At 47.1% G+C, this 24,354-nt stretch overlaps 1 protein-coding gene across 2 annotated transcripts in view; it reads right to left on the reverse strand.

The window, feature by feature from the left end:
• Positions 1-24,354, reverse strand: part of Glt1d1 (glycosyltransferase 1 domain containing 1) — a 64,556-nt gene that overhangs the window by 10,291 nt on the left and 29,911 nt on the right. For both annotated transcript variants that reach the window (XM_041649073.1, XM_041649074.1), the window contains exons 7-10: positions 15,056-15,151; positions 14,178-14,227; positions 4,004-4,047; positions 2,714-2,834 (exon numbers count right to left, since the gene is read on the reverse strand). In XM_041649073.1, the coding sequence (XP_041505007.1) occupies positions 2,714-2,834; positions 4,004-4,047; positions 14,178-14,227; positions 15,056-15,151 (311 nt within the window). The remainder of the gene's footprint in view (positions 1-2,713; positions 2,835-4,003; positions 4,048-14,177; positions 14,228-15,055; positions 15,152-24,354) is intronic.

Consider the following 24,354-nt stretch of genomic DNA (forward strand, 5'->3'; position numbering starts at 1 on the left):
AAGGGGATCCCTGGAGCTTACTAGCTAGCTGGTCTAGCCTCATTGTTAGACTCTAGGTTATGAAAGACTCTAGCTCAGAAAAACTAAGGCGGATGCGACTGGAGAGATGGTTACATGTGCTTGCTGCTTTTGCAGAAGATTGGAGTTCAGGTCCCGGCACCCAAGCTGGACTCCTAGATCTGGGGATACAACCCCCTCTTCAGGTCACCATGGCCACTCCCACACATGTACACATACCCCCACATAAACACACATGAGTGTACATATTGGAAAGTAAAAATAAATCTTTTTTTTTTTTTAAAAAAATGGCAAATTCTTAGCACAGACAAGCTCTGAGAATATGAACACACTGAGAAGCTGGTCCCAGTAGCACTGCAGCTGGCAAGGCCCTGCGCTAGACGTGTTTGGAAATGGGCATCCTCCTCCCATCCAGAGCAAATCCGCAGAGTGAGCAGGGAAAGACAGAGGAGGGGGTGAGCTTGGCGCTTGGGATAGACACACAAATGTCAGAACACAAGACCCCACAGCCTCCCTTCAGAAACAGGCTCACCTAAGCCAACTCAACCTCCTCTTATGGGGTGGACAGAACCCCCTGTATGATTCTCTAAAACCCCTGCAGCCAGCCCCCCACCCTTATCAGAGCTATCTGGGGTTTATAGAAACAGTCTTTATGTTTCATGGCTGAGAAGTCACGAGAAATACCCAGACTCTGAGGACACACAGCTCACCTGCGTGTGTCTGGGGGGGTTGGGAGGGAGCTTGCTCGTCAATTCTGGGTCACACCTGAGGTTAAACATAGCCCTCTCTGTATGTTCTCGAAGAGGGGTTTGCTTTGCTTGGATTCTGGTGACATGCATGACCGTCCTGAGGGATCACTGGTAGTGTAGGGAAATGACTTGATCTGAAGACATAGGTCACACAGACGCACAAAACCGAGCAGGGGGTGTTTCTGGTGGGTGTTGGCCAGCGGCTGGTGATATGGTTCTTCTCCACCAAAGACTATACAGCCCCTTGCAAAAGTCCTCATCTCCTACAGCAGGCATATCCCAAATAAATACCCTCCGCACACCTTTCCAGTTCTGACTCTCTCTCCCTCTCTGCCTCCCACTCTCCATCCCATCCTCCCTCCCTCCTCCTCTCACACACTCTGACACAAAATGGCACAAGCGTCTTGAAACGCTCTTCCAGGGTCCTTCAAGGTTCTCCAATCACCAGAGCCGGCGCTACCCGCTAAGGTCAAGCATTCTCCTCCTTGCTCTTAGCTTTTGAGCATAGCCCTCCTTTCACCCAGGGGGCAAAACCTGACCCAGAAGGTACGGTGTACGTCTGTGTGCGACTGTATCTATGTTGGTGCTCCAAACAGGAACACTGGGGAATGAAGATTATCTTTCACATCCTTTGTGTGTGGAGGGGTACGTACGGATATGTAGCAGACAGAGGAAAGCGTGAAGTGGCCTTCCTCAGGAACTATATCCCTCGTTGTTTTGAGACGGCATCTCTCACTGGCCTGGAGCTCACAGATTCTATTAGGTTAACTGTCCAGCGAGCCCGGGGGATCTGCCTGTCTCTGCTCTCCCCTGTCCCTAGCCCTGGGATAACACTTACAAGCAACCATGCTGGCTTTTCCTGTGTGTCCCGGGGATTGAATTTAGTGGGTAGTGCCAGGTTTAGTGATTGGAGGATCTTGAAGGACCCTGGAAGAGCGTTTCAAAACACTTGTGCTGTTTTGGTATCAGAGTGTGTGAGAAAGGAAGAGGGAAGGAAGGAGGGAGAGAGGGACAGAGAGAGCAAATACTTTACTGACTGAACCATCTCCCCATCCCCTTTCTTTTAGATAATTCTATGTGGGGCTCAAATCCACAATCTGCTTAAATGGGAAATGCCTGGCAGGTTTTTAGCAATAACCAACCATCCAGTCGCTGAGCATCCGGCCGAGATTTGGTTTTTTGAGTTTTCAGTGAGAGGCCTGCTTTTAGCCAAGGGGCATGTGTACTTGCCAGCACAGGAAAACAGATTCAGAAAGGTCAAAAGGTCACCTCCCTGACCAGTTGATGGCACATGCTCTATGATTAACTGCCCTGGCCATCTGAAGTGATTCTGACGAGAAAGACATGCTTATCCCTCCCCCTAAAATCAACCTCATTGAGAGCCCTCCGCCCAAAGGTTATTTTGACTTCTCAAAGGAATGCCGGCCAGCACCATCAACATTTCCAGGACATCAGGATTGCTAACAGCTGCCTTTTCTGTGACTTAAGTGGAGGCTGAGAGCAATTCCTCTGCAGGAAAAGCAGGTATGCAGCTTAGAAAACCACTCAGCAGACTCCAGGCTTACGGCCTCTTCTTAAGAAATAGCAAGGGGGAAAACGTGTATTTACATACAAGAGAGCAACTGGCACCTGCTCTCCACTGGTTTCAAAGGTAGTTGCTGAGGGGACAGACTGCCGAAGCGAACACTCATCACAGGGCACAGGGCTTCTTGGCCAGACACAGAGATGACACAAAGCCACGTCACATACTTTCAGAGTAGTGGATGCAAATTCACAACCACCTTGGGTGGCTTACAGCCACTTGCAATTCCAGCGCCAGAGTATCTGGACTCCCCCTTCTGGTCTTCTTCAGTCACTGCACTCACTTGCATATCTTTTTTTAAAAAGCAGAGAAGAGAAAGAAGAATAATCCAGTACCCCATCCTCAGCATCTGAGCTGAACCTACCTCCAGGATGGCAGCTGACATGCCCTCGGAGACTGAGCTGTTGACCAGCGCGAAGCAGCTCTTCACCAGCGCGTGCAGGTCTTTCTGACACATCTCCCGGATCAGCCGCACCCCTGCAGCCCTGAAAGAACAGAGCAGGGATGGCATGGTTGTTTCAGCCTGGCTCACTGTCCCGCTCAAATTTTATGTGAACAATTGAGACTGGGTCCCTTGTTCCTAACAGGAAAAAAAAAATGCAGTTTAAAAAGATACATTGATCGGTTATCTCCAAAGAGTCTATAGACATCAGCTGAACACAAGTCAGCTCCTTAAAGTCTTCCAAATCTTTGTTAAGATTTTTTTATTATTATTTTTCGAGACAAGGTTTTTCTGTAGCTTTGGAGTCTGTACTGGCACTTGTTCTGTACAGCAGGCTGGCCTTGAACTCACAGAGATCCACCTGCCTCTGCCTCCTGAGTGCTGGGATTAAAGACAGGTGCTACCACAGCCTGGCTGATTGATTGATTGATTGATTGATTGATTAATTGATTGGTTGATTGGTTGGTTGGTTGATTTGGTTTTTTAAGACAGGGTTTCTCTGTAGCTTTGGGGCCTGTCCTGGAACTAGCTCTTATAGACCAGGCTGGTCTCAAACTCACAGAGATTTACCTGCTTCTGTCTACAAGTGCTGGGATTAAAGGCGTGCACCACCACCGCCTGGCTGATTTATAAACATCAGTGTTTGCCTGCCATTATGCATGTGAACCATGTTACTACAGTGCTCACAGAGCCCACAAGAGGGCATCAGATCCTCTGGAACTGGAATTATAGGTGATTGTGAGTCACACTATGGATGCTGGGAACTGAACCTGGGTCCTCTACACTAGCAGCCAGTGCTCTGAACCAACTGAGCCTTTATTTATTTATTTATTTATTTATTTATTTATTTATTTTGCCGGTGTCATCAGTATGAAGCTGTCTTCAGGCATGGAGTCACATACCTAGAACCCCACCATGTAAGAAGCTTCTGATTCCAGTCCAGCCTGGGATATGCAGTGAGACAAAATGGTTTGCTCTGGCCTTTCTGCAGATGACTAGGGAGGTAGGACATCTTACACTTGAGTGCATCCATTTATTTGCCTGTACCTTGAGGCCCAAAGCATGACCTTGAGGGATCATAGGGAACATTAAAGGATGCAGTACTGGCAACCCGCTTAGAGCAGAGTCTACCATGGACAAGGTGGGACTCGTGAACCATTCTGCCATTCACCATTCCTAGTGTGCAAGACGCCACCTGCCTGCCACGCCTACCTCCTCACCCGGTCTTTCACTTCCCTGGTAAACGCTGGATCCACCTGGAAAAAGAGAGGGACAAGAAACACTTAAAACCTCTGAGCCTCGGGCTGGCACATGGCTCAGCGGATCAAGGCCCTTCCTGCAAAAGCCTGAGGACCTGGATCCAGAAACTCACATGGTTGAAGGAGATAACTGACTCCCCAAAGTTGTCCTCTCACTTCCACACATGCGCCATGGCATGTACGCGCACGCACACACACACACACACACACACACACAGAGGATTTTTGCATCCTGACCCTATAGGTGGTGAAGCACCTAACTAGCATGCATAAAGCCCCGGGTTCAATCAGTCCCCAACACTGAGTAAGCCAGGAATGACGATGAAAACCCGTACTCTTCACACTTGGAAAGAGGCAAACAGATCAGGAGTTCATGTTCTGCTATGTGGCAAATTCCAGGCTAGCCTTGGATATTTAAAAGACCCTGCCTAGGGCTGGAGTAAACCTGACCTAAATCCGAGTCTACAGAGTATAAATTGTAACAGGCTCAAAGCCCACCCAGTAGTTCAGAAAGGATAAATATAGGAAAAAAAACAAAACAAAACAGAGGAACAGTACAAGTCTAGCAGTTACACAATGAGAACAAGAACAGGAAGGAGCAGGGAGCACCTGGACTGTGTGTGCCACCTTCTGTGAGGGTTGAGTCCAGGGACACCTCAGGACGTTAAAGGACAGTGGAGCATTCCTACAGACAGGACAATTTAAGTGCCCCATCCTTCAGAGGAAGGCTTGCTTTCTTAAATGATGCCGATGGAATCTGTCATAAAAGCAATCAAGAGGATGCAGGGGAAAACCTCAGTAAGCCTGTGGCAAAGTAGTTCATGGAATCAAAGTTTGTTTTTACCGAGGAGCCTTCTCAGAAATGCAGCTTGCAAATCAAGGACGCGCCCCCTCCGCCAATGAATAACGAAAATGTGTTTACCCACACGAGTGTAATTCCAGACACAAAGAGAAAGGACTAAATTAGGTAACAACAGAAGTGAATCCAGAAAGCAAGAGCTAGCGCAGGCGCAGCGTGCACACCTGTGTTACAGCCCTCAGGGTTGGAGGCGGGAGGACAGAAGTTCAAGGTCAGACTGGCTCCGGAGTTCAAGGTCAGTTTGCTTCAAGAGGCTGTAGAGTAGGGCGTAGGACAGTCCTCCAGCTTGTTGATGCTCGCCACAAACCCCACACAACTGAGACATCTGACAGACTACATCAGGCAGACTGGCCCCTCAGTGTCTCCCGCCTGACTGCTAAAATGCTTTTGCAACAATAGAAAAAGCTCTCTCCAGCACAAAATTCTAGAGTCAGCAAGATGAAGATGGCTCAGTGGGTCAAGACGCTTGCCATCAAACCAGACCTGAGTTGGATCTCCAGGACCCATGTGCCCCATGGCTCATGTACCTCCTCCAAAATAAATATGTAAGTAAGTGTATTAAAAAAAAAAATAGAGCCCAGGAATGATGACACTCGCCTTTAATTCCAGTACTCGAGAGGCAAAGACAGGTGGGGGTCTCTCGTGAGAGCGAGGCAAACCTGGTCTACATAGTAAGTCATCTAGAGCTACAGAATGAGAGCCAGACTCAGAAAAAAAAAAAAAAAAGGAAGAAGAAAAAAGAAAGAGGAAAAATAAAAAAGACTTATTTTAGGTAGTGAGATGGCTCATTCTCAATGACATCTGCATGCAACACATAAATAAAAATAAAAAGACATTTTTAACTTTTTTTTTGTAAAGCCTAGACATTGTTTCAAAGACACAGCAAGGGTGTGAACCCAGCTCAGGAATGCAGGGTGCCAGCAGCCCCTCCCAACACTGGCTCCAGCTGGGCTGAGAGGAAAGTAAATCCAATTCCTGTTCTCATTCTGTTCTCATTTACGCGTTGCCAATAGCCATCGTGAATTACAAGCATGCTGGCTAGCTGCAAGCAAAACGCCAGGACGGCCACTTCTAATGGCAGGTGATAGACTGCCTTCTCCCAGGAACTCGGTTTCACTTTCTCCTGAGAGAAGTGCTGTATGGTGGTGCGCCTTGGATCCTTGCGACTGCTCAGATGCTTGCCCAAGATCCCAAAGGGCTGTCACTGTTAGGGTTGCTGATGTCCCCGGGCCGCTACATGCCTGGGAATCTGAAGGGCTACATCATATCAAACATGAATGCTAAGAATTTGTAATTATTCCTAGGAAGATCTGTGCAGAGAGAGGCTCATAGTTATGAACAACAAATCGCTATTTTGGCTCTTAATAATTAATACTCTGTAGCCATGTAAGCTAGAAGAACATGTGCCAAGTCCTTTACAGTTGTTAAATTGGTTCTAGCAACAATGTTACTACCAAACACTTCCACACAGGAGGACTGAGAGAGGTTGTTTAACTTCACCAGGGTCCCAGAGCAGGAAAGCTATTGGACCAGTGTTTCCATCTTGATTGCAAGTCAAGCTCCCTTGGTTCTGCTTGATTTCATCCTAACAAAGTTTGAGGAACAGAGGCTGGAGAGATGGCTCAGTTGGTAAATGATTGCCTTGTAACCATGAAGACCTCAGTTCAATCCCCAGAACCCACCTTTTAAAAAGCCAGGTGTCAGGGCTGGAAAGATGGCTTTAGTGGCGAATAGCACTTGTTGCCCTTACAGAAGAATGGGTTCCCAGCATTCATATTGGGTAACACTCAAAACCATCATCTGTAACACCAGTTGCATGAGATCTGGACACTGTCTTCTGGCCCCCATGAACCCCTACACTCAAGTGGTGATCATGTATCTGCACACACACATATGTATGTATGCACGTATGTATGTATAATAATTTAAACCTTAAAAAATCAAAGTATTATAGTGTATGCTCATAATCCTAGCTTGGGGGATAGGGAGTAGAAGATACCTGGCCCTTCCTGAAGAGTCTGCTTAGCCAGATCTGTGAGTCCCAGAACCATGAAAGATTCTGTCTCAAAACAAAAGGTGGATGGCCCTCCATAGGAATATGCACTAACTCAAGCACACGTGCGGCTGGACACACACACAGAGTAAAGGCCCATGAAATTCCTGCCACCTTCCTCACTATTCCCCCTCTGGCCAACCTGTGTCCCAGCCTCCAGGATGCAGTATCTCTGAAATGCTTTTAATCCCCGTTACTACCCAGACTAGAAGCACCACCCCCTCCCCAACTATCCTGCTACCTGCCATGGAGGATCTCCATCTATGATAGCTCTGCCTCTTTCCTCTACACCTCCGTCTCCTTTCCTGGATCCCATGCAGTGACTAGAACATCCCATGCATGAGAACTCCCTTTGCACTTCCCATTCTCGAGGCCTAAGGCTCCAAGTATCCTAAGCAACTAGATCTTACTACAACCCTCGCATGAAACCCTCCTTCTGGGCTGGCCAGATGGCTCAGTGGACAACTGTGCTTGCCACCAAGCACAATGGCTTAAGTTTGATCCCTGAGACAGCCCCATCCTCCCTACCTCAGAAAACTGTCCTTCGACCTCTAGACACATGCACCACGTCATGTGCATACGTACACACAGATAAAAATCAACAAAAAGCTGCAAGCCTTTCATTCGACATTTCTTTTCATGTTAACATTGTATGTGGAGGGGGGTACTTCAGCCAGGTCATCTTTCCATCTTTATGAGCATGCTTTGGCTCTCTTGAACGATTCGGGGGAAAGATGATTTGTCAAGCAAACAAGCCCGTGTTCTGAGACAGCTGAGATGCAAAACTGGTGCGTAGCTAAGGAGCGAAGAGCAAGCCCTAAGAAGAAACTACAGTCGGCACTGGGTTTACTTTCCACGTCAGTTCATTTTCAAATCTCTTAGTGAAGCCGAGTGGAACAAAACACCAGATAAAGAGCAAAGGAAGAGGGGATGCTGTTACTTAATGAAATTCTTAAAGGGAAAAAAAAAAACATCGAAAGCAGCAGAGAAAAATTCTCATTTCCTCCTTCTAAGCTTGTTTATTTCCTAACAAAATATATTGTTTCAACTCTCTCGGGCTTAGAGGAAATAATCTTCACAGGAGAAGTTACCGGGCAAAGTCATTAAGCTGTCATGCCCTAAGCAAACGTTCTGGCCTCCAGCTCGCTTATCAAAGAGCCAGGAAAGGTCCCGTACGAGACGCCCTGTGAGCAGGAACTCTGCTTCTCTCAAATGGGGAAACTGAGAGATCAAAGAAGCATTATTGAAACCCCAAGCCGAGCTCAGAGCACCCTACAGCTAGAACTGGATCCCGGCAGTCAGAGCAGGAAGGGACTGTTGGCGACAACAACGTCCCTTCCCTCCCTGTAGCCACAGGACACTACCCCAAGGACAAGAACGGCTCAAGTTCACTCAGAGCAAACTGGGAGGCAGGGACTGCTGTCTCAGTCATTTCTGCTCTGCAGATGGGGAAACTGAGGCACGTGGTTAACTCAAGAGCAGCTAGGTAGCTTTCCCTGAAGTCAATGAGAGCCATGACATCCTTCACCACACAGCCACATGGTACCTCAGCAGGCACCCGGCACCCGCCTGCTACACATACATATATAATGCAGGTCAAACAGTCATATGCATAAGTGAAATAAATCTTGAAAATAAAATGTGTGTATGCATAAACAGTTTTGGATTTTGTTGCAGCTGTCCTGTTCAGCCCCCATCTCATCCCACCTGCCCATGGCTCATCCTCACTTCTCCCCCACTGAACAGGGTCTGATGAGTGGCCTCTCACATGGTGGCCCTGTCCCTATGAAATAGCAGCCTGACACTCTCCTGAGCCCTGGGCCTTGAGCCTGGAACATTAGCCAGGTCTAAGAGGCAAGGTGGGAGGGCCTCTTCTCTCCCCTTGAGTGATATTTATCACTATGAGGCTACTGTGCTCATTTCAAGGCTCTTTTAGCATCCCCCGTGATTTCTCAATTGAGCTCTTAAGATGTCCTCTGGCATGCTTTGAGCTGGGAACCTTTTATGGTACTTGTAGCCGGGGCATGGGAATAAACCTACTCAGTATCTTCATCAGAGTCTTCAGCATGATTGGGGCTATGAGGCAGAGGTAGTCACTGCCAAACTACACAGTGATTCCCCAGTAATAGCGGGGGTCTGCTTCATGGGCCATGATCTAGCCAAGTTGACGCAACTTTGCAAAGAGGCATGGGAGATGACCTAGAAAAGCTAAATAAGTCCGGCAAGCATCCCACTTATACCACAAGTGCTTATTGAGACGCCAGCTCTGCAGAGAGCAAAGGCAGAAATGGACCAAAAGAAAGTGCGCTCATATCAGGGTCCAGACAGGAAGATTCAGGAGGCTTGGGGGTGGGGTGGGGTGGTATTAATGTATGCTGTAGCCATTAAAACAGGGCATTTAATGTGTCCTGACACTTAGCCACTTGGCAAACTCACCTTATCAGCATGTGAGCCCCTAACACAACAGCAAATACTCCAAGTCAAGTACAAAATGGCTTAAATCTCCTCCTGTTCCAGACTCAGAGAGATGATAAATTGAGCGCTTGACTGTGACCATTTTAGATGTGTGGAGGTTTTGAAATGGTAAAGAATGAGTTTGTAGAGAAAGGTCAGAAAAGAACATCTGAGAAGGACCCAACCTGAGCCAGCCCCGACCTTGGTGAATTTCATCTCAGGAGAAGCCACTGTGCAGGCTTCAGGAGGGAGTGCCACTGACCTGCCCCTGTCAGATTGGCCTGTGAACAAGTCTGAGGGGTATTTTCTTGGTTGGTGATTGATGTAGGCAGGGTTCAGCCCATTGTGGGTGGTATTACCCCTGGACAGGTGGGCCTGGGTCATATAAAAAAGCAAATTGAGCAAGCCTGGAGGAGCAAGCCAATAAGCAGCGTTCCTCCATGGCCGCTACTTCAGTTCCTGCCTTCTGGTTCCTATACCGTTTGAGTTCCTGCCCTGGCTCCCCTTCATGATGGACAGTGAGCTGTAAGTCACATGAACCTTTTCCCCGTCTAAGTTGATTTTCCTTATGGCGTTTACCACAGGAACAGAAAACAAACTGGGGGGGGGGGGGGGGGGTGCTAGTATCAGAAAGTGGCATCTTGCCATGATGGAGCTGACTGGGCTGTTTTGGGGGAAGATTATGGAAGGATTTGGGAGCTTTGGGCTGAAGGGATGTTTGAGTCCTCGGACCTTGGTGGGCGGCTATTGTATATGGCAGGAGGATAATGCTAAGAGCAGCACAGACTTGGCTTACGGGTATCTGAGGGAAGTTTGGGAGTCTCTCAGAGACCCTATCAGGGCCGTTCCTTCATGTGATGTTTTAAATTGCAAGCCTGGTTTCTGGTTTGCTGGGACTGAAAATTAAGCTGTGATTAATGAGAGACCAGCGCCATTCAGGAGGAATCTTCTAGAAGGTATTTCCTTGGGGCTGGCACACAGAAGCAGTGGTTCAGAAGGCTGCACCTCAAGCTGGCAATCAAACTTAGTAAGGTGTATGGGGCTGGAGAGATGGCTCAGAGGTTAAGAGCACTGACTCCTCTTCCAAAGGTTCTGAGCTCAATTCCCAGCAACCACATGGTGGCTCACAAACATCTTTTTTTTTTTTTAAAGATTTATTTATTTATTATATATACAGTATTCTCAGTATTCTGTCTACAGGCCAGAAGAGGGCGCCAGATCTCATTACAGATGGTTGTGAGCCACCATGTGGTTGCTGGGAATTGAACTCAGGACCTTTGGAAGAGCAGGCAGTGCTCTTAACCACTGAGCCATCTCTCCAGCCCGCTCACAAACATCTGTAGTGAGATCTGGTGCTGTCTTCTGACCTGCATGTGGGCGAAATATTATATACATAATAAATAAATCTTCAAAAAAATTTAAAAATTTAGTAAGGTGTGGAAATCCCCTACATGGATCTGGTTTGAGGGCGTAGAGGGTGAGAGGACCCTATGGCAGGCAGGGCTGGAGTCCCTTCAGAAAGGTCAGGAGGTCATTGGTGGAGTGATAGCTGCAGCTGTAGTGGAGGCTTCAGGCTTGAAGGGGTCGTGGAGAGAATCTGAGGCTTGATGCCATGGGGGCAGAGGTAGAGTCCCTGAAGGGAGCCCAGGAAGAAGATAACTGGTCAAGGTGCAGCCTCGATTACATGGGTGACCCCAGGACTGAGGGGCTCATAGAGAAAAGCTGAGCATTGGCAATGGGAGAGATCACTGAGGAGGGTGAAGCTTTAGTTTCAGGGGTGATGTCAGAATACTAGAGATGCCAGATGATGGGGTGACCACTGGGGACAGTGATGGGTGTGAGGTGAAGCTACCCTGAGCATTGCAGGACAGGCAGTGTGTGCTGTGGTGGCAGAACCAGAGGGCTGGGACTATCTAAGCCCTTTGGAGCCTGGTTCATGACGGAGTCCCAGATGTCGGACACTGTTAGAGTTTGGTTTTGCTTTGGTCTGATTCTAACTATGCCCTGGTTCTCCCCTCTTGAAGTAAGAAGTGTGTAACTTCTTTTGATTTTAACAGGAAGCCACAGTTAAGAGGCATTGAACTTTTAAAGTGTTGGGATTCTCCTGAAGACTGTGGGACCCCACATGCTATACTGTGTATTATGTCACTAGACTAACAAGAGGTCTCTTCTCACCAAGGGCTCTGACATGGCTGCACAGATTCTAGCCCTTGACTGTGCATGCATGCATGTATGTATGTATATATGTATGTATGTATATTTTAAATTTGGCTGCACACGTAGCACTGTACAACACCTGGAAATTGTTTTTCTCCCATTAAGTGGATCCCTGTGACTGAAATCGAGCCAACAGGCTTAGCAGCAAGCACCCTCACCCACTTCACCCACGGAGCCATTTTACCAGCCCCTCCCCATCTTGGTTATCTTTAATAGCATCTCTGCCCTCATTCTAGGTGAACACAATTCTTCCCAAAGGCTGTAAGAAAACAGAACAATTGTGCGTGCTGGGAAGGTCCACGGGGTGCTAGAATAAATAAGACAAATGGACGAGGCTCTGAGAAGTTGTAGAAAGTGGTCGCTAGATTCTGGGGGCGAGTTTCTAAACCATTGAGTGAAAGTGAGACCGACTGATTGATGCTATGGAGAATCCGTTTCCTCCTGGATGGAGGTGGGAGGCTTCGGAAAGACACAACAGTCATAGAACTTACTGAGCCCCCTGAGGTCTCAGAAGCAGGGAAGCTGTAACCAGGGAAGAGGAGACTCTTCAGGGGAACTATCTGGAAGTTGGGCAGGAAGCCCCAGGGATGCATCATCACCCAGACTGGGTGGCGTTTTGGGTGTTGTTACTAGCTTTTGAGTCACCCATGGTCCTGCCAGTAACACCAATAATCTCCCTGATTCACCAAGATGGACTGGTGTACGTTGGTTTCCTAGGATTGTGGATACCCTCTCTGTTGGTGTCAGTTAGCAAACACTCCCAGCTGGTTTCTCACCACCTGGCCTAACAAAACAAGGAGATGGAAGAGGTGGCTCACACTGCACAGATGAGAATCCCACTGAGCACCACAGAGGATTGATGCCGTAGCTCTGATAGGCTACTGCTGTGCTGTACTATAACTTGAGTGAACCTACACACGTGGCAAAGAGTCTCAGAGGCTAGAAGCCAGGATCAAGGCATCAGCAGGCTGAGCGTTTCATGAGCTGCGCTTGCTGGTTTGTAGGTAGTGGCCTCTTGCTGTGTCCACACGCAATGAAAAAGTCAGGGCAACTCTCCGGGGCTTCTTCTATAAGGGCACTGATCACATTGACAAAGGCTTCCTCATTTCCTTAATATAGCCGCCTCCCAGAGACTTCATCTTAGTACATTGCAAGACAGGATTTCAGCAGAGGAGTTTGGAGGGAAAGGTACACAGTGGGAATCCAGGAACAGAAGCCACATGAAGACAGAGTGGTAATGACCATGCAGATCCCATCGGGCTAGGAGCTTGGAGTATACTTTGTTTTCCAAAGTGCTTGGGGCAAATGAAAGTCCATTAGAGGCCAGTGGCTTGATCTGAAGCTGGGTTCCAGAGCAGTTCTACAGTCACAGTTTGAGCAGTTAAACGGTTCCAAAATACTTTGGACTATACATAGAGTTTGGCCTATATATTTTTAAATAAGTTTCTCTTTATATGAGCCACCAGTTTTCCCATAAGAATTATCTAATTAGTCTTTGCAACAGTAAATTAGTTTGAAGTAATTGCAATCTTTACAGTAAGTCGGCCATAAAGGTGAACAGCAGCTATAATCTTTAACTTTGATCTATCTCCTCTCTCTCTCTCTCTCTCTCTCTCTCTCTCTCTCTCACACACACACACACACACACACACACACACACACGGTTCTGGGAACTGAATCCAGAGCCTTGCATATACAAGTTTGACAAGTGTTCTACTACTGAGATATGACTCAGGTGATTTTCATTTTTTAAATATTTTTACATATGCATGTTTTGCATGTATGTATGCATTGCATCATATGCGTGCAATGCCTGAAGAGCCCGGTGAGGGTGTTGGACCCCTTGGAACTGAAGTAACAGGTGGTCGTTAGACACTTTGTGGGTGCAGGGAACTGAACCCAGGTCCTCTGGAAGAGCAGCCAGTGCTTCTAATGGCTGAGTCATCATTCCACCCCATGGTTTTCTTTTTTTAAAAAAATGCATATTATGGGCCAAGGAGATAGCTCAGCAATAGAGGTGCTTACTACCAAGCCTGACACCTGAGTTCAATCCCTGGGACCCACATGGAAGAAAGACTCCCCAAGGCTGCTCTCTGATCTCTACATGTGTGCTGTAAATGCATGGCCACCCCTACACTTGCCATATTAAACAGTAAAATATGATAAAAAGGCAAACTTAAAGAGAAAAGTTACCTAAAGAGAAAAAAATGCCTGGGTATATAGAAGAGGAACATACACTAGTTTTAGAAAATGTTTTATAAGTCAGTACAAGAGAGACTGGAGAGCTGACTCAGCAGTGAGAGGGTGCACTGCCATTACGGAGAACCTGAGTTCCATTCTGAGCACCCACACTGGGCACCTGACAAGCAAATACTTTTGAATCCAGGTCTAGGGGATACAATGCCCTCTGTTGGCCCCAGTAGGAACTGAACTCACACACATGCATGCACACGCACGCTCACACACAGCACACACACAAATAAGAAAACAAAATCAGTAGGAAAAAGCAGCCACCAGCTAGGAATTCACAACACACGGACTCACCTCAGGACCTACAATCATCATGTAAACATTGGGCTCTTCTTGATGCCATTCTTTGGAAGAAAAAGAAAGAAGGAAAAAGACTTTGAATAAAGGACCTGATGTGGCTTCAAGTCACAGCTGAGAAAACAATTCAGCTTAATTACAAATTTCTCCACAGCATGCTTTGTGCTCTTAGGTCATTATGCTTTCACCCATGCTAACCAGGATTGATTTCACTTGGTTAGAATGCCCACGTGTAGTATTATATGCTTTTATGTGAAATTTGTTTCTTTGGGAGCCAAAGCAATGGCTCAGCGGTTAAAAACATTTGCTACTCTTGCAGAGGATCCACATTTGGTTCCCAACACCCACATGGCAGTTCACAACTGGGGTGGGGCAGAACTCCAGTTCTGGGGTGGGGCAGTCCCACGGCCCTCTGCTGGTATCCACAGGCACTGCACGCACATCATACACACACACACACAGAGAAAAATAAGGGGATCTTTATTTTTATATATCTTTAAAATAGTGGTAGAATTTTAAACAAATCTTTTAGCTTTATAATTATTTCCAATTTTTCCGCCATCCTTCATACCTGAAGTTACAAGTCTACACAGAGGTAGTTCCAATAAATTACCCTTCTGGCTGTTTCCAAAGAGATGATCTAAAAATAGTTCTGCTTATGTGCAAAGAGGGAAAAAAAAGGAAAAGAAAGGAAAGTGGTCCCACCAGACAAGATGGCTCGCGGTGTAATGCCAGCAATTCACTTAGGAATCTCAAGCAGGAGGACTGGGCACTCATGGCCAGCTGGGGCCATCCAGAAAGAACACAAGACCAAGCAAGGCATCTCTCTATCCACAAATCCACAGGACAAGGAAGGGAGACACTGGACCACATACCTGAGAACGCGTCTACCAAGTACAGAGGGTCCTTCACGGGCCTGAGTCCACATATTACCAGGAACACGTACAGGTTGTCTGCATTTTGGTCAATCTCTGCAACGTAAGAGCAGGGGCCACTTCAGTGGGGGTGGGGAATACAGCTACGTTGCAGTAGTGACATCACTGTGGCCTGCAGACCAGAGGTCCCCACGTTGGCCTTCTGACCCCTTGAATGTCCTCTGACTGCCTCGCCACACATGAGCTTCTCCAAGCATAGATAAACCCGAGTTTCACTCTGCCTGTGAAAATGCAAGGTCTCTGCCCTAGAGAGGGAGGGATGGGGCCTGGGAGAGCTGCCCCAGCCATGAGTGATAGGGGTGAGCAGTCCCAGGAAGGACGTGGGCACAGTTGCAGTTGAGAAAAGTGTGAGTTCCTTGACGCAGCTAGAAAAGTGGCTTCTGGGTGAGCATACTCACAAATTCACAGATGCACGCTAGGTATGAGCATATGTCCCCGGGGAATAGGAAACACACACATCCGTCTTGTCGTCCTGTTGTTTTTTTCTGTATGTGCCAGTTGGATTTGTCAACTATACCTCAGAAAACTGCAACCGTTCTAAAAGCAGACGTATGTTTGTAGAGAAGCTTCTTTTTTTTTTTCTTTCTCGTTTGTTTCTGTTTTGTTTCTCATGTGTGGAGTATGAGATAGTGTCTCCTATAATAGTCCTAGCATGCCGCAAGCTTGTTATGTAGCTGAGGAGGACCTTGAACTTCTGATCCTCCTGATTCTACCTCTTAAGTTTAGGACTACAGCCATATACCACCACGCCCAGTTTATGCTGGGATCAACCCCAGGCCTTTCTGCATGTTAGACAAGCACTCTACCAATGGAGCTATCTGTATAGCTTTGAAAAAAACAGAGAGGGAAAGGAGCTGGGGAGATGACTCAGCAGTTAAGAGCACTGATTGCTCTTGCAGAGGACCCAGGTCCAGTTCCTAGCACCCACATGGTAGCTCACAAAGCTCACAACCATCTGTAACTTCAGTTCAAGGGGATGTGGTGCTCTGGTGCCCCCTTCTGGCCTCCATAGGTACTGCATGAATGTAGTGCATAGACATACATAAGGGCAAAAGAGCCACTCATGAATAACAACAACAGCAGCAATAATAATACTAATACAAAGAAGGCCTAGGAGTGCCAAATCTGTGATGTAGGACCAGCAGTGAGCATCACTCTTGGTGCCTCTTCTCATGACAAGTGAAGCTGACTTCCTCACCCCTGATCTCTAGATGGGGTGTGAGCCTTCCTAGCCAACAAAATGCAGGAAAATGTCCATCTGCGACCTTTGAACCTTGGCTGTGAAAGGCCTTATCACTCCCTGGTCATCTGGCCATACCACTTTTATGGGGGGAAGAAAGACCTGATAAAGAGACTTATTTTGGCAGAGTGAGGTCCCAGAACAGAGGTGACGCTGGGGACAGCACTGACTGACCCGGAGCAGACAGAGGCTGCCCAGCTGAGACACAGACCACAACAGTTCACATCCACGAAAATCATGAGGAAGGGCCATCGTTGAGACCAGGAGATGTTAAGGTGTTTTATGGCAACTGGAAGATAATTGATTTGCTAGCAACTATTAATAGACTCAGCAGAAAAAGCTGATCTAAAATATCAGGGTTTGTAGCCTTTGTAATTGGCCATAAACCCACACACGTGCAAGGCTATCTTCCCGAGGATGGGCATTTGGCGATTTCCGTTTCATGCAAACCATGTTCTGAACTCACCTGAGTCTTGAGAATGAAAATGGTGTATGTGTCATACATGTAGCTCAGTGCAGGAGGGACATGGTCAGCAAAGAGAATAACGAGAATGACTCTGGACAGACTCACACCGACAGGGAAGACTCTGAGCCCTGTCTTAGAAAAGCGTTAAAAGCGATTCTGCGGGCTGGGCAGGCAGCTCAGGGGTAGTATGCTTGCCTTGCACACCTGAGCACCTTTTGATAACAGCACTACACTCACGCTCACCCCACACTTACACACACACACACACACACACACACACGCATTCTAAGCCAGGTGAGATGACACATGCCTTCCATCCTAGTAAGAAGTAGCCAAAACCAGGATAATGTCAAGTTTGAGGTCAGTGTAGGTTCTTGAACTCAATGTAGAGAGAGAAAAATGAAAAAAGAATGAACATATGAAAGAAGGAAAATTCAGAAAAAAGGAATATGATCAAGAAACTTCATATGTTGGGGCCGGAGAGATGGCATGATGGTTAAGAGAGCTTATAGCTCTTGCAGAGGACCCAAGTTTAATTTAGCGCTCATGAGGCCACTTGTTAGGGTCTGCAACTCCAGCTCCAGAGGAGCTGATGCCCCCTGCTGGCCTTCTCAAGCATTCCACCCAACTGAATGTATCCACACACAGATTTACATGCATAAATAAAAACAAAATAAAATCTTTTAAAAAAATAAAACATGGCGAGGGAGTGGTGGCTCATGCCTTTAATCCCAGCATTGGAGAGACAGAGGCAGGTGGAGCTTCGTGAGTTCGAGGCCAGTCTGGTCTACAAAGTGAGTTCCAGGACAGCCAGAGCTGTTACACTGTCTCAAAAAACCAAAATAAATAAATAATAAAACATTATGTATGAAAATATCATAATGTATAATGTCATATGCATGCATACATTTTATGCATAATTAATATATTGTCTAAAAAGTTACTAGAATTGAATTTCAATTCAATATCACTAAGTTATGCTGAGGGTTTTATGTCCCCCCCCCATACTCTGAATTTCCTAACTAACCTTAGCAGATAAGCCTTAGTGAGTGCACGTTTGACTAAAGTCTGAGCCAGAAACTACGGAGAGAGTGTGGACGCAAGGTCGGAGAATTGGAATTCAGGCACCGGAATCCAAGGTCAGGAGTCAAGCGATTGCCTTTAATAAATGATAAGCTATCTTCCTTAATAAAATCTAAGGGGAGGAAGGGTCAGGATGAGAAGGCAGCCCAAGCCTTGATTCCCAGTGTAGAGCTGCTAATGTGTGCCTGAGCCTCAGACTGAAAGTCTACTTGCAGCCAGAGATCAAAAGTGCCTTCCAAAAATGTGCTTATTAATTTCAAAGGAAATATAATTCTGTACATGGGAAAAACAAGGGGGAGGCTCCCTAGCTAAAGGAGAGGTCTCAGTCCAACACACAGGACCTGTGTATTCACACACACACACACACACACACACACACACACACGACCTACATGCACCACACTGCCATAGATGCACATACAGCATGTGTACAAAACAGGAGTTTATATATTCAACAGGACAAGTCATCCAGCTCCAGAGTGAAACATGACTCCAATCTGCTCACACCCTTGATGGAAAGATGTGTTCAAATCCATGGGAGGAAGAAGGAAAGGCAGCCAGTGGGAGAGCCACGAGGACCCCCAGGATGGGAAAGTGGTCTTACTGAATTAGGAGAAAATTATAAATAGGTATGCCAAACGCTGCACCAAGATGACTTTCTGGGAGCTCACATAATTGTTTGGGGAGACCTGGCACCTGGTAAACACCTGTGTGACACAGGTGCTGAGGACACTCACACGGGTCACCTGCTCAGAAGAACTGCTTGAACACCCCTTGGCCCAGCTGAGAGGTCGTGGGGAAACCTAGCCTTGTACCATCTGGGACCTGGATGGCTTGGAACAACAGCCCTGGGAAGAAGCTGGACCGTGAACCTCATCCCTGACTTCCACAGGATGCTGCCTGTAAGTTATAGGAAGATATGCACCGTATTGCAGCTGAGAACCCATGATGCCTGTGTGTCAGGTGCAGTGCTTACTCACAATGACGAACATACTGCAGGGGCCAGAGAGATCCCAGTGGTGAAGGGAAATGGCTGTTCCTACGGAGGACACAGGGTCAGTTCCCACCACCTATATAGCAGCTGGCAACCACCTGAAACTCCACTTCCAGTGGATCGGATGCTCTCCTCTGGCCTCTGCGGGCACCAGGCGTGCACATGGTACCATATCCACACAAAGAATACGTACGCACATAAATAAAAATCAATTTTAAAAAACTTAAAGGTACACACACACACACACTTCAGACTTCGGGTGGATGATGATAGAATTCCTCGTCCTTGAAACAGCGTTCCTCTAAGGCCACAGATCACCTTGCTGGACCTTGCTTGACCATCTGTTGGGAGAGCCAGTGTCACCTGAGCAGGCAAGTCTGGGAGGCAGGGACTTGAGGAAGGAAATGTGAGCTATGCCATGCAATTCTTTCTGTTCTTTGTCCCCTTCCGGAAGGAGTCTGCCCCCAGCTGTGTGCACCAATAAACACAGTCCTGTCCATTGAAAGGTTAGACTCCTGTCTCCTTCTGGCTCCTGTCTCTTTCAGCTGCCTCGGCAATCTAATAGATGGGACTACAGAACAATTAGTAGGGAGCTTGTCTAGCTGGAAGGAAGCCCTGCACCCACTCACCAGCAGGGTTTAGACCAGGTATGACAATGCTTACCCACAAGGCTAGCACTCCTAGCAATGTAAGGCCATCCTGGGCTATATAAGACCCTGTCTCAAAAATAAGTTATTTAAATGAAAATAAATAAAATAAAAAAGTATACTTCAGACTGACTACGGGCAAGGTGCCTTGATGTTTGCTATTCAGCAAAGTGCACACCCCCCAACTCTCTAAATTGATTTCGAGCCTCCTGCCCCAGAAGACCCTGGAGGGAGCCGGAGTTAATCCTATATCCGTTGCGCCTCTCAAATCTTTTTCCTGGGCTGGAGATTAAATGTAATGAGAATTCAGGAAACTAAATTAGAGAATGACAGACGAGGGCATTCCATGCCTGCTCTTCTTCTGGAAATAAAAGGGGGGGAGGGGAAGGGAGGAAGAAAGAAAGAAAATTCAGAGACGAACCTGGCATGTCCTGCCCACAGAGAGAAAGCTCATTTTCAGACAGATGAACACTCAAAAAAAAAAAAAAAAAAACGGAACCACAGAACCAAGGACTGGAGTCCAGCACTCTTGCAAGTGAACTCTGTCTAGTGTGGAGGTTCTCAACTTGTGGGTCACGACCCCTTTGGCAAGCCTCTATCTCCAAAAGTATTTACATTACAACTAATTACAGTAGCAAAAATGACAGTTATAAAATATGATCAGAAACCATTTTAAGGTTGGGAGATCACCACAGTATGAGGAACTGTCTTAAAAGGTTGCAGCATTAGGAAGGTTGGGAGCCACTGGTCTAGTGAGTGACCTGGCGGGCACCCTCCAGCCCTTGGTGGCTTTAAGGGAAAGTGTTGTGGTTTGTCCTTAGCTTTTAAAAGGAAACAAAAAGAGATGGGCCTGCTGAAGCTCGGGGAAAGCAGGTGCTACCTAAAGCTCAAATGATTTTTGTTCGCTGTTTACATCGGAGCTGTGGCTCCAGCCTGCTCACGTCCTCCCACACTGGGTTAGGTAGAGGGCAGGTGTGAACCCAGCCCTGGCATGTACGCAGGTGTGCGTGTATTTAACATAGCTCAGGGGCCAACGGAATGGTATTTTTAGCTTTGAAACAAAATACGCCTTTTTTTTTTTTTTCTTCTCGGTGGTCTAGCATCCATTTCCAGTGACAGACGAAAGCCGGGGCTGTCTGACGCCACGTGAGAACAGCTGGGAGAGCCAAATGCCAGTTGCTGCGGCTTCCTGTCCCCGATGCCAACACTTCTTCCGTCATTGGCTTTGTTTCTCAAGGCAGGGTCTGACGTAGCCCTAGCCGGCCTGGAACTAGCTGTCTAGCCCAGGCTAGGCTTGAGTTTTTGAGAAACCTCCTGCCCTTGCTTCTGAAGGGGTGAGATTATGGGTGCGGGCCACAGTACCCTGCCTTGGCACCTCTCCTGTCCCTTAATTGTAAGTGTGAGAAAGGCGGTGTATACTGATGGGAGTGTAGATTTTAGAAAAAGTATCTTGATTCACAGCTGCATAAAGAATGGAGATCCAGTAGCACCGTCATCCCATAGCAAAACCAAGTGGGTTTTCTTGGAAATGGATGGGGAGTGGGCTTTAGGATGTTAGGGTCTCCATCGCGTAGAAAAACAAATAGGGTTGGAGGGATGGTGGGAGGAGAATGAGCCATGGTGGCACACAGGCGGTGGAGGTGCATGCCTTTAATCCCAGCACTCGAGAGGCAGAGACAGGTGAACCTCTATGAGTTCGAGGCCAGCCTGGCTACAAGAGCTAGTTCCAGGACAGCCAGGATTGTTACATAGAGAAACCCTATCTCAAAAAATTAAAAAAAAAAAAAGCATCAGATGTACAGGTGGTACATGCCTTTGATTCTGGCACTTAGGATGCAGAGACAGGTGGATCTCTGTGAGGTTAAGGCCAGCCTAGTCTACAGAACGACTTCCAGGACAACCAGGGCTGTTACACAGAGAAACTCTGTCTCAAAAAAACAAACAAACAAAAACTAACATCAGATGTCTAAGGAGCAGGCTATAAACTTTGGTAACTCACTGACTTAGATGGTCCTGTGAGGTCCTGCTCTACCTGCCCACCCTCCATACCCAAACAACTAGAAGAACTTAGAGGGCATTTGGTCACTAAGAGCCAATCCAAATCCTCTACATCTTCTGTTCTCATCGTCTGAGGCACAAAGAAGAAGTAGGGCACGATCTCGGGTCACACAAACTCCAGAATCCCTGTGAGACAGAAGACAGTCAATTGTACAAATGGGGACTCACACCTGATTGTAAAGCCCACAGAAGAATTCTATTGGCCCCTCTGATTTACTGTATTCCTCCTGCAATCAGCTACCCCAGCCACAGCCAGAGTTTCCTTGAATCCATTGATTCCAAACAGACAGGATTTCTAACTGTTCACATTGAGATGGGACAGCAGCCAAGTCAGCCTATGGGGAAAATGCCTCCAGTGGAGTGTTTTAAAACTCCTGCCTGTTCTGTTGCTCACTCAACTGCAAGCCCAACCATCAGCCCTGAGACTAGGGGGTTTGATGAAATGCCGTTTGGAGTTCGGGAATTATGGGTCTCAGTTACGCCTCCGTCGTGTCCTATAATATATCGAAACTGAAATAACCTTAAGGCAGGCAATTTAAAGCCTGCCCCCCCGTCCTGAAGAATTGTACCCACATGCTGACATGAAGAAGCAATGGGGTCTCAGGGGTTCATTTGTAATGCCGAGAACAGCCACGCTGCTGTCATGGGGATTGATGAACGTGCTACAGAAATTTTTTCTAATAAAATGCTTGGGATTTTTCTTTTCAAGAGAAACTAAGGCTGATGTGCAATCTGTAGTGGTTTTAGGTGAGGCTTTTGGAGAGGAAATGGGATTGGAGCGTCCTTACATCAGCTGCGGATGGGGAGCTGGTTTCAAATTTTGAGTCTTGGAAGTTTGTAGTAAAGCCTATAACTTCAGCTTTCCCCTCCAGGACCCCACAGCTTAAACCCTGTAAACGTTACTAAATATAGGGCTGGGGAGATGGTTCAGTCAGTAAAGAATGGACTTGCAAATGAGGACCTACCTGTGTTCCATCCCCAGAACCCTTTTTTAAAAAAACAAGGTGCCAGGCATATGGATGTGCACTTTTAATCCCAGTGCTGGGGAGATGGAGGCAGGAGGATTCCTGGGACTCACTGTCCAGTCATCCTGCACTACTGGAGGAGCTCCAGGTCAGTGAGAGATACTGTCTCTAACAACAAGGTGGATGGCTCCTAAGGATGACCTGAGGTTGCGCTCTGACCTTCACACATACCCAAGTGCACACATCTGAGTGACCATCTCACATACCCAAGTGTACACATCTGAATGACCGACACACAGACCCAAGTGCACACATCTGATTGACCATCTCACATACCCACGTGCACACATCTGAGTGACCATCTCACATACCCACGTGCACACATCTGAGTGACCATCTCACATACCCACGTGCACACATCTGAGTGACCATCTCACATACCCACGTGCACACATCTGAGTGACCATCTCACATACCCAAGTGCACACATCTGAATGACCATCTCACATACCCACGTGCACACATCTGAGTGACCATCATACATACCCAAGTGCACACATCTGAATGACCATCATACATACCCACGTGCACACATCTGAGTGACCATCTCACATACCCAAGTGCACACATCTGAGTGACCATCTCACATACCCAAGTGTACACATCTGAATGACCGTCATACATACCCAAGTGCACACATCTGAGTGACAGTCTCACATACCCAAGTGCACACATCTGAGTGACCATTATACATACCCAAGTGCACACATCTGAATGACCATCACACATACCCAAGTGCACACATCTGATTGACCATCACACATACCCAAGTGCACACATCTTAGTGACCGTCACACAGACCCAAGTGCACACATCTGATTGACCATCACACATACCCAAGTGCACACATCTGAGTGACCGTCACACAGACCCAAGTGCACACATCTTAGTGACCGTCACACATACCCAAGTGCACACATCTTAGTGACCGTCACACAGACCCAAGTGCACACATCTTAGTGACCATCTCACATACCCAAGTGCACACATCTGAATGACCATCACACATACCCAAGTGCACACATCTGAATGACCATCACACATACCCAAGTGCACACATCTGAGTGACCATCACACATACCCAAGTGCACACATCTTAGTGACCGTCACACAGACCCAAGTGCACACATCTTAGTGACAGTCTCACATACCCAAGTGCACACATCTGAATGACCGTCACACATACCCAAGTGCACACATCTGAGTGACCATCTCATATACCCAAGTGCACACATCTGAATGACCATCACACATATCCATCACACATATCCAAGTGCACACATCTGAATGACCATGCCCTACACGGCATGGTCATCTCTGGGAAAAGATGTTGGCTTAAGACAAAGGAATTCTTGTCTTTGAATCTCATGCCAAGAGACAGCTTTACTTTTCTATCCCTCAGGACCCAGAATAACTGGGGTGGCAATCTAATTGGAAGTTTTGATGCTTAAAAAAATTGTATACAGCAGGCCTCATGTATGGACAGCCTGAATTTAAAAGACTTGGCACAATAAGGTTTTGTTCACGCATCATGGCTGAGCTCATTTCACACCACAAGTAGGAGCCGAAGTGGTTAAGTTTCTCTGAATTTCACACAGGCTGGAAAAAGCCCTTCCCCCACTCCACCATCAGGCTGTGTCCTGATGCCATCCTGCCAGGTGACAGTCTTGCGAGATGCGTGGAGCTCCGATTAAGTGTACCATCCCACACAGAAACCAGCTGTTAG

This window comes from Microtus oregoni, unplaced genomic scaffold, assembly GCF_018167655.1.
Source record: "Microtus oregoni isolate MIOR12 unplaced genomic scaffold, Mior012 000003F_ref0000135, whole genome shotgun sequence".
Classification (NCBI taxonomy): domain Eukaryota; kingdom Metazoa; phylum Chordata; class Mammalia; order Rodentia; family Cricetidae; genus Microtus; species Microtus oregoni.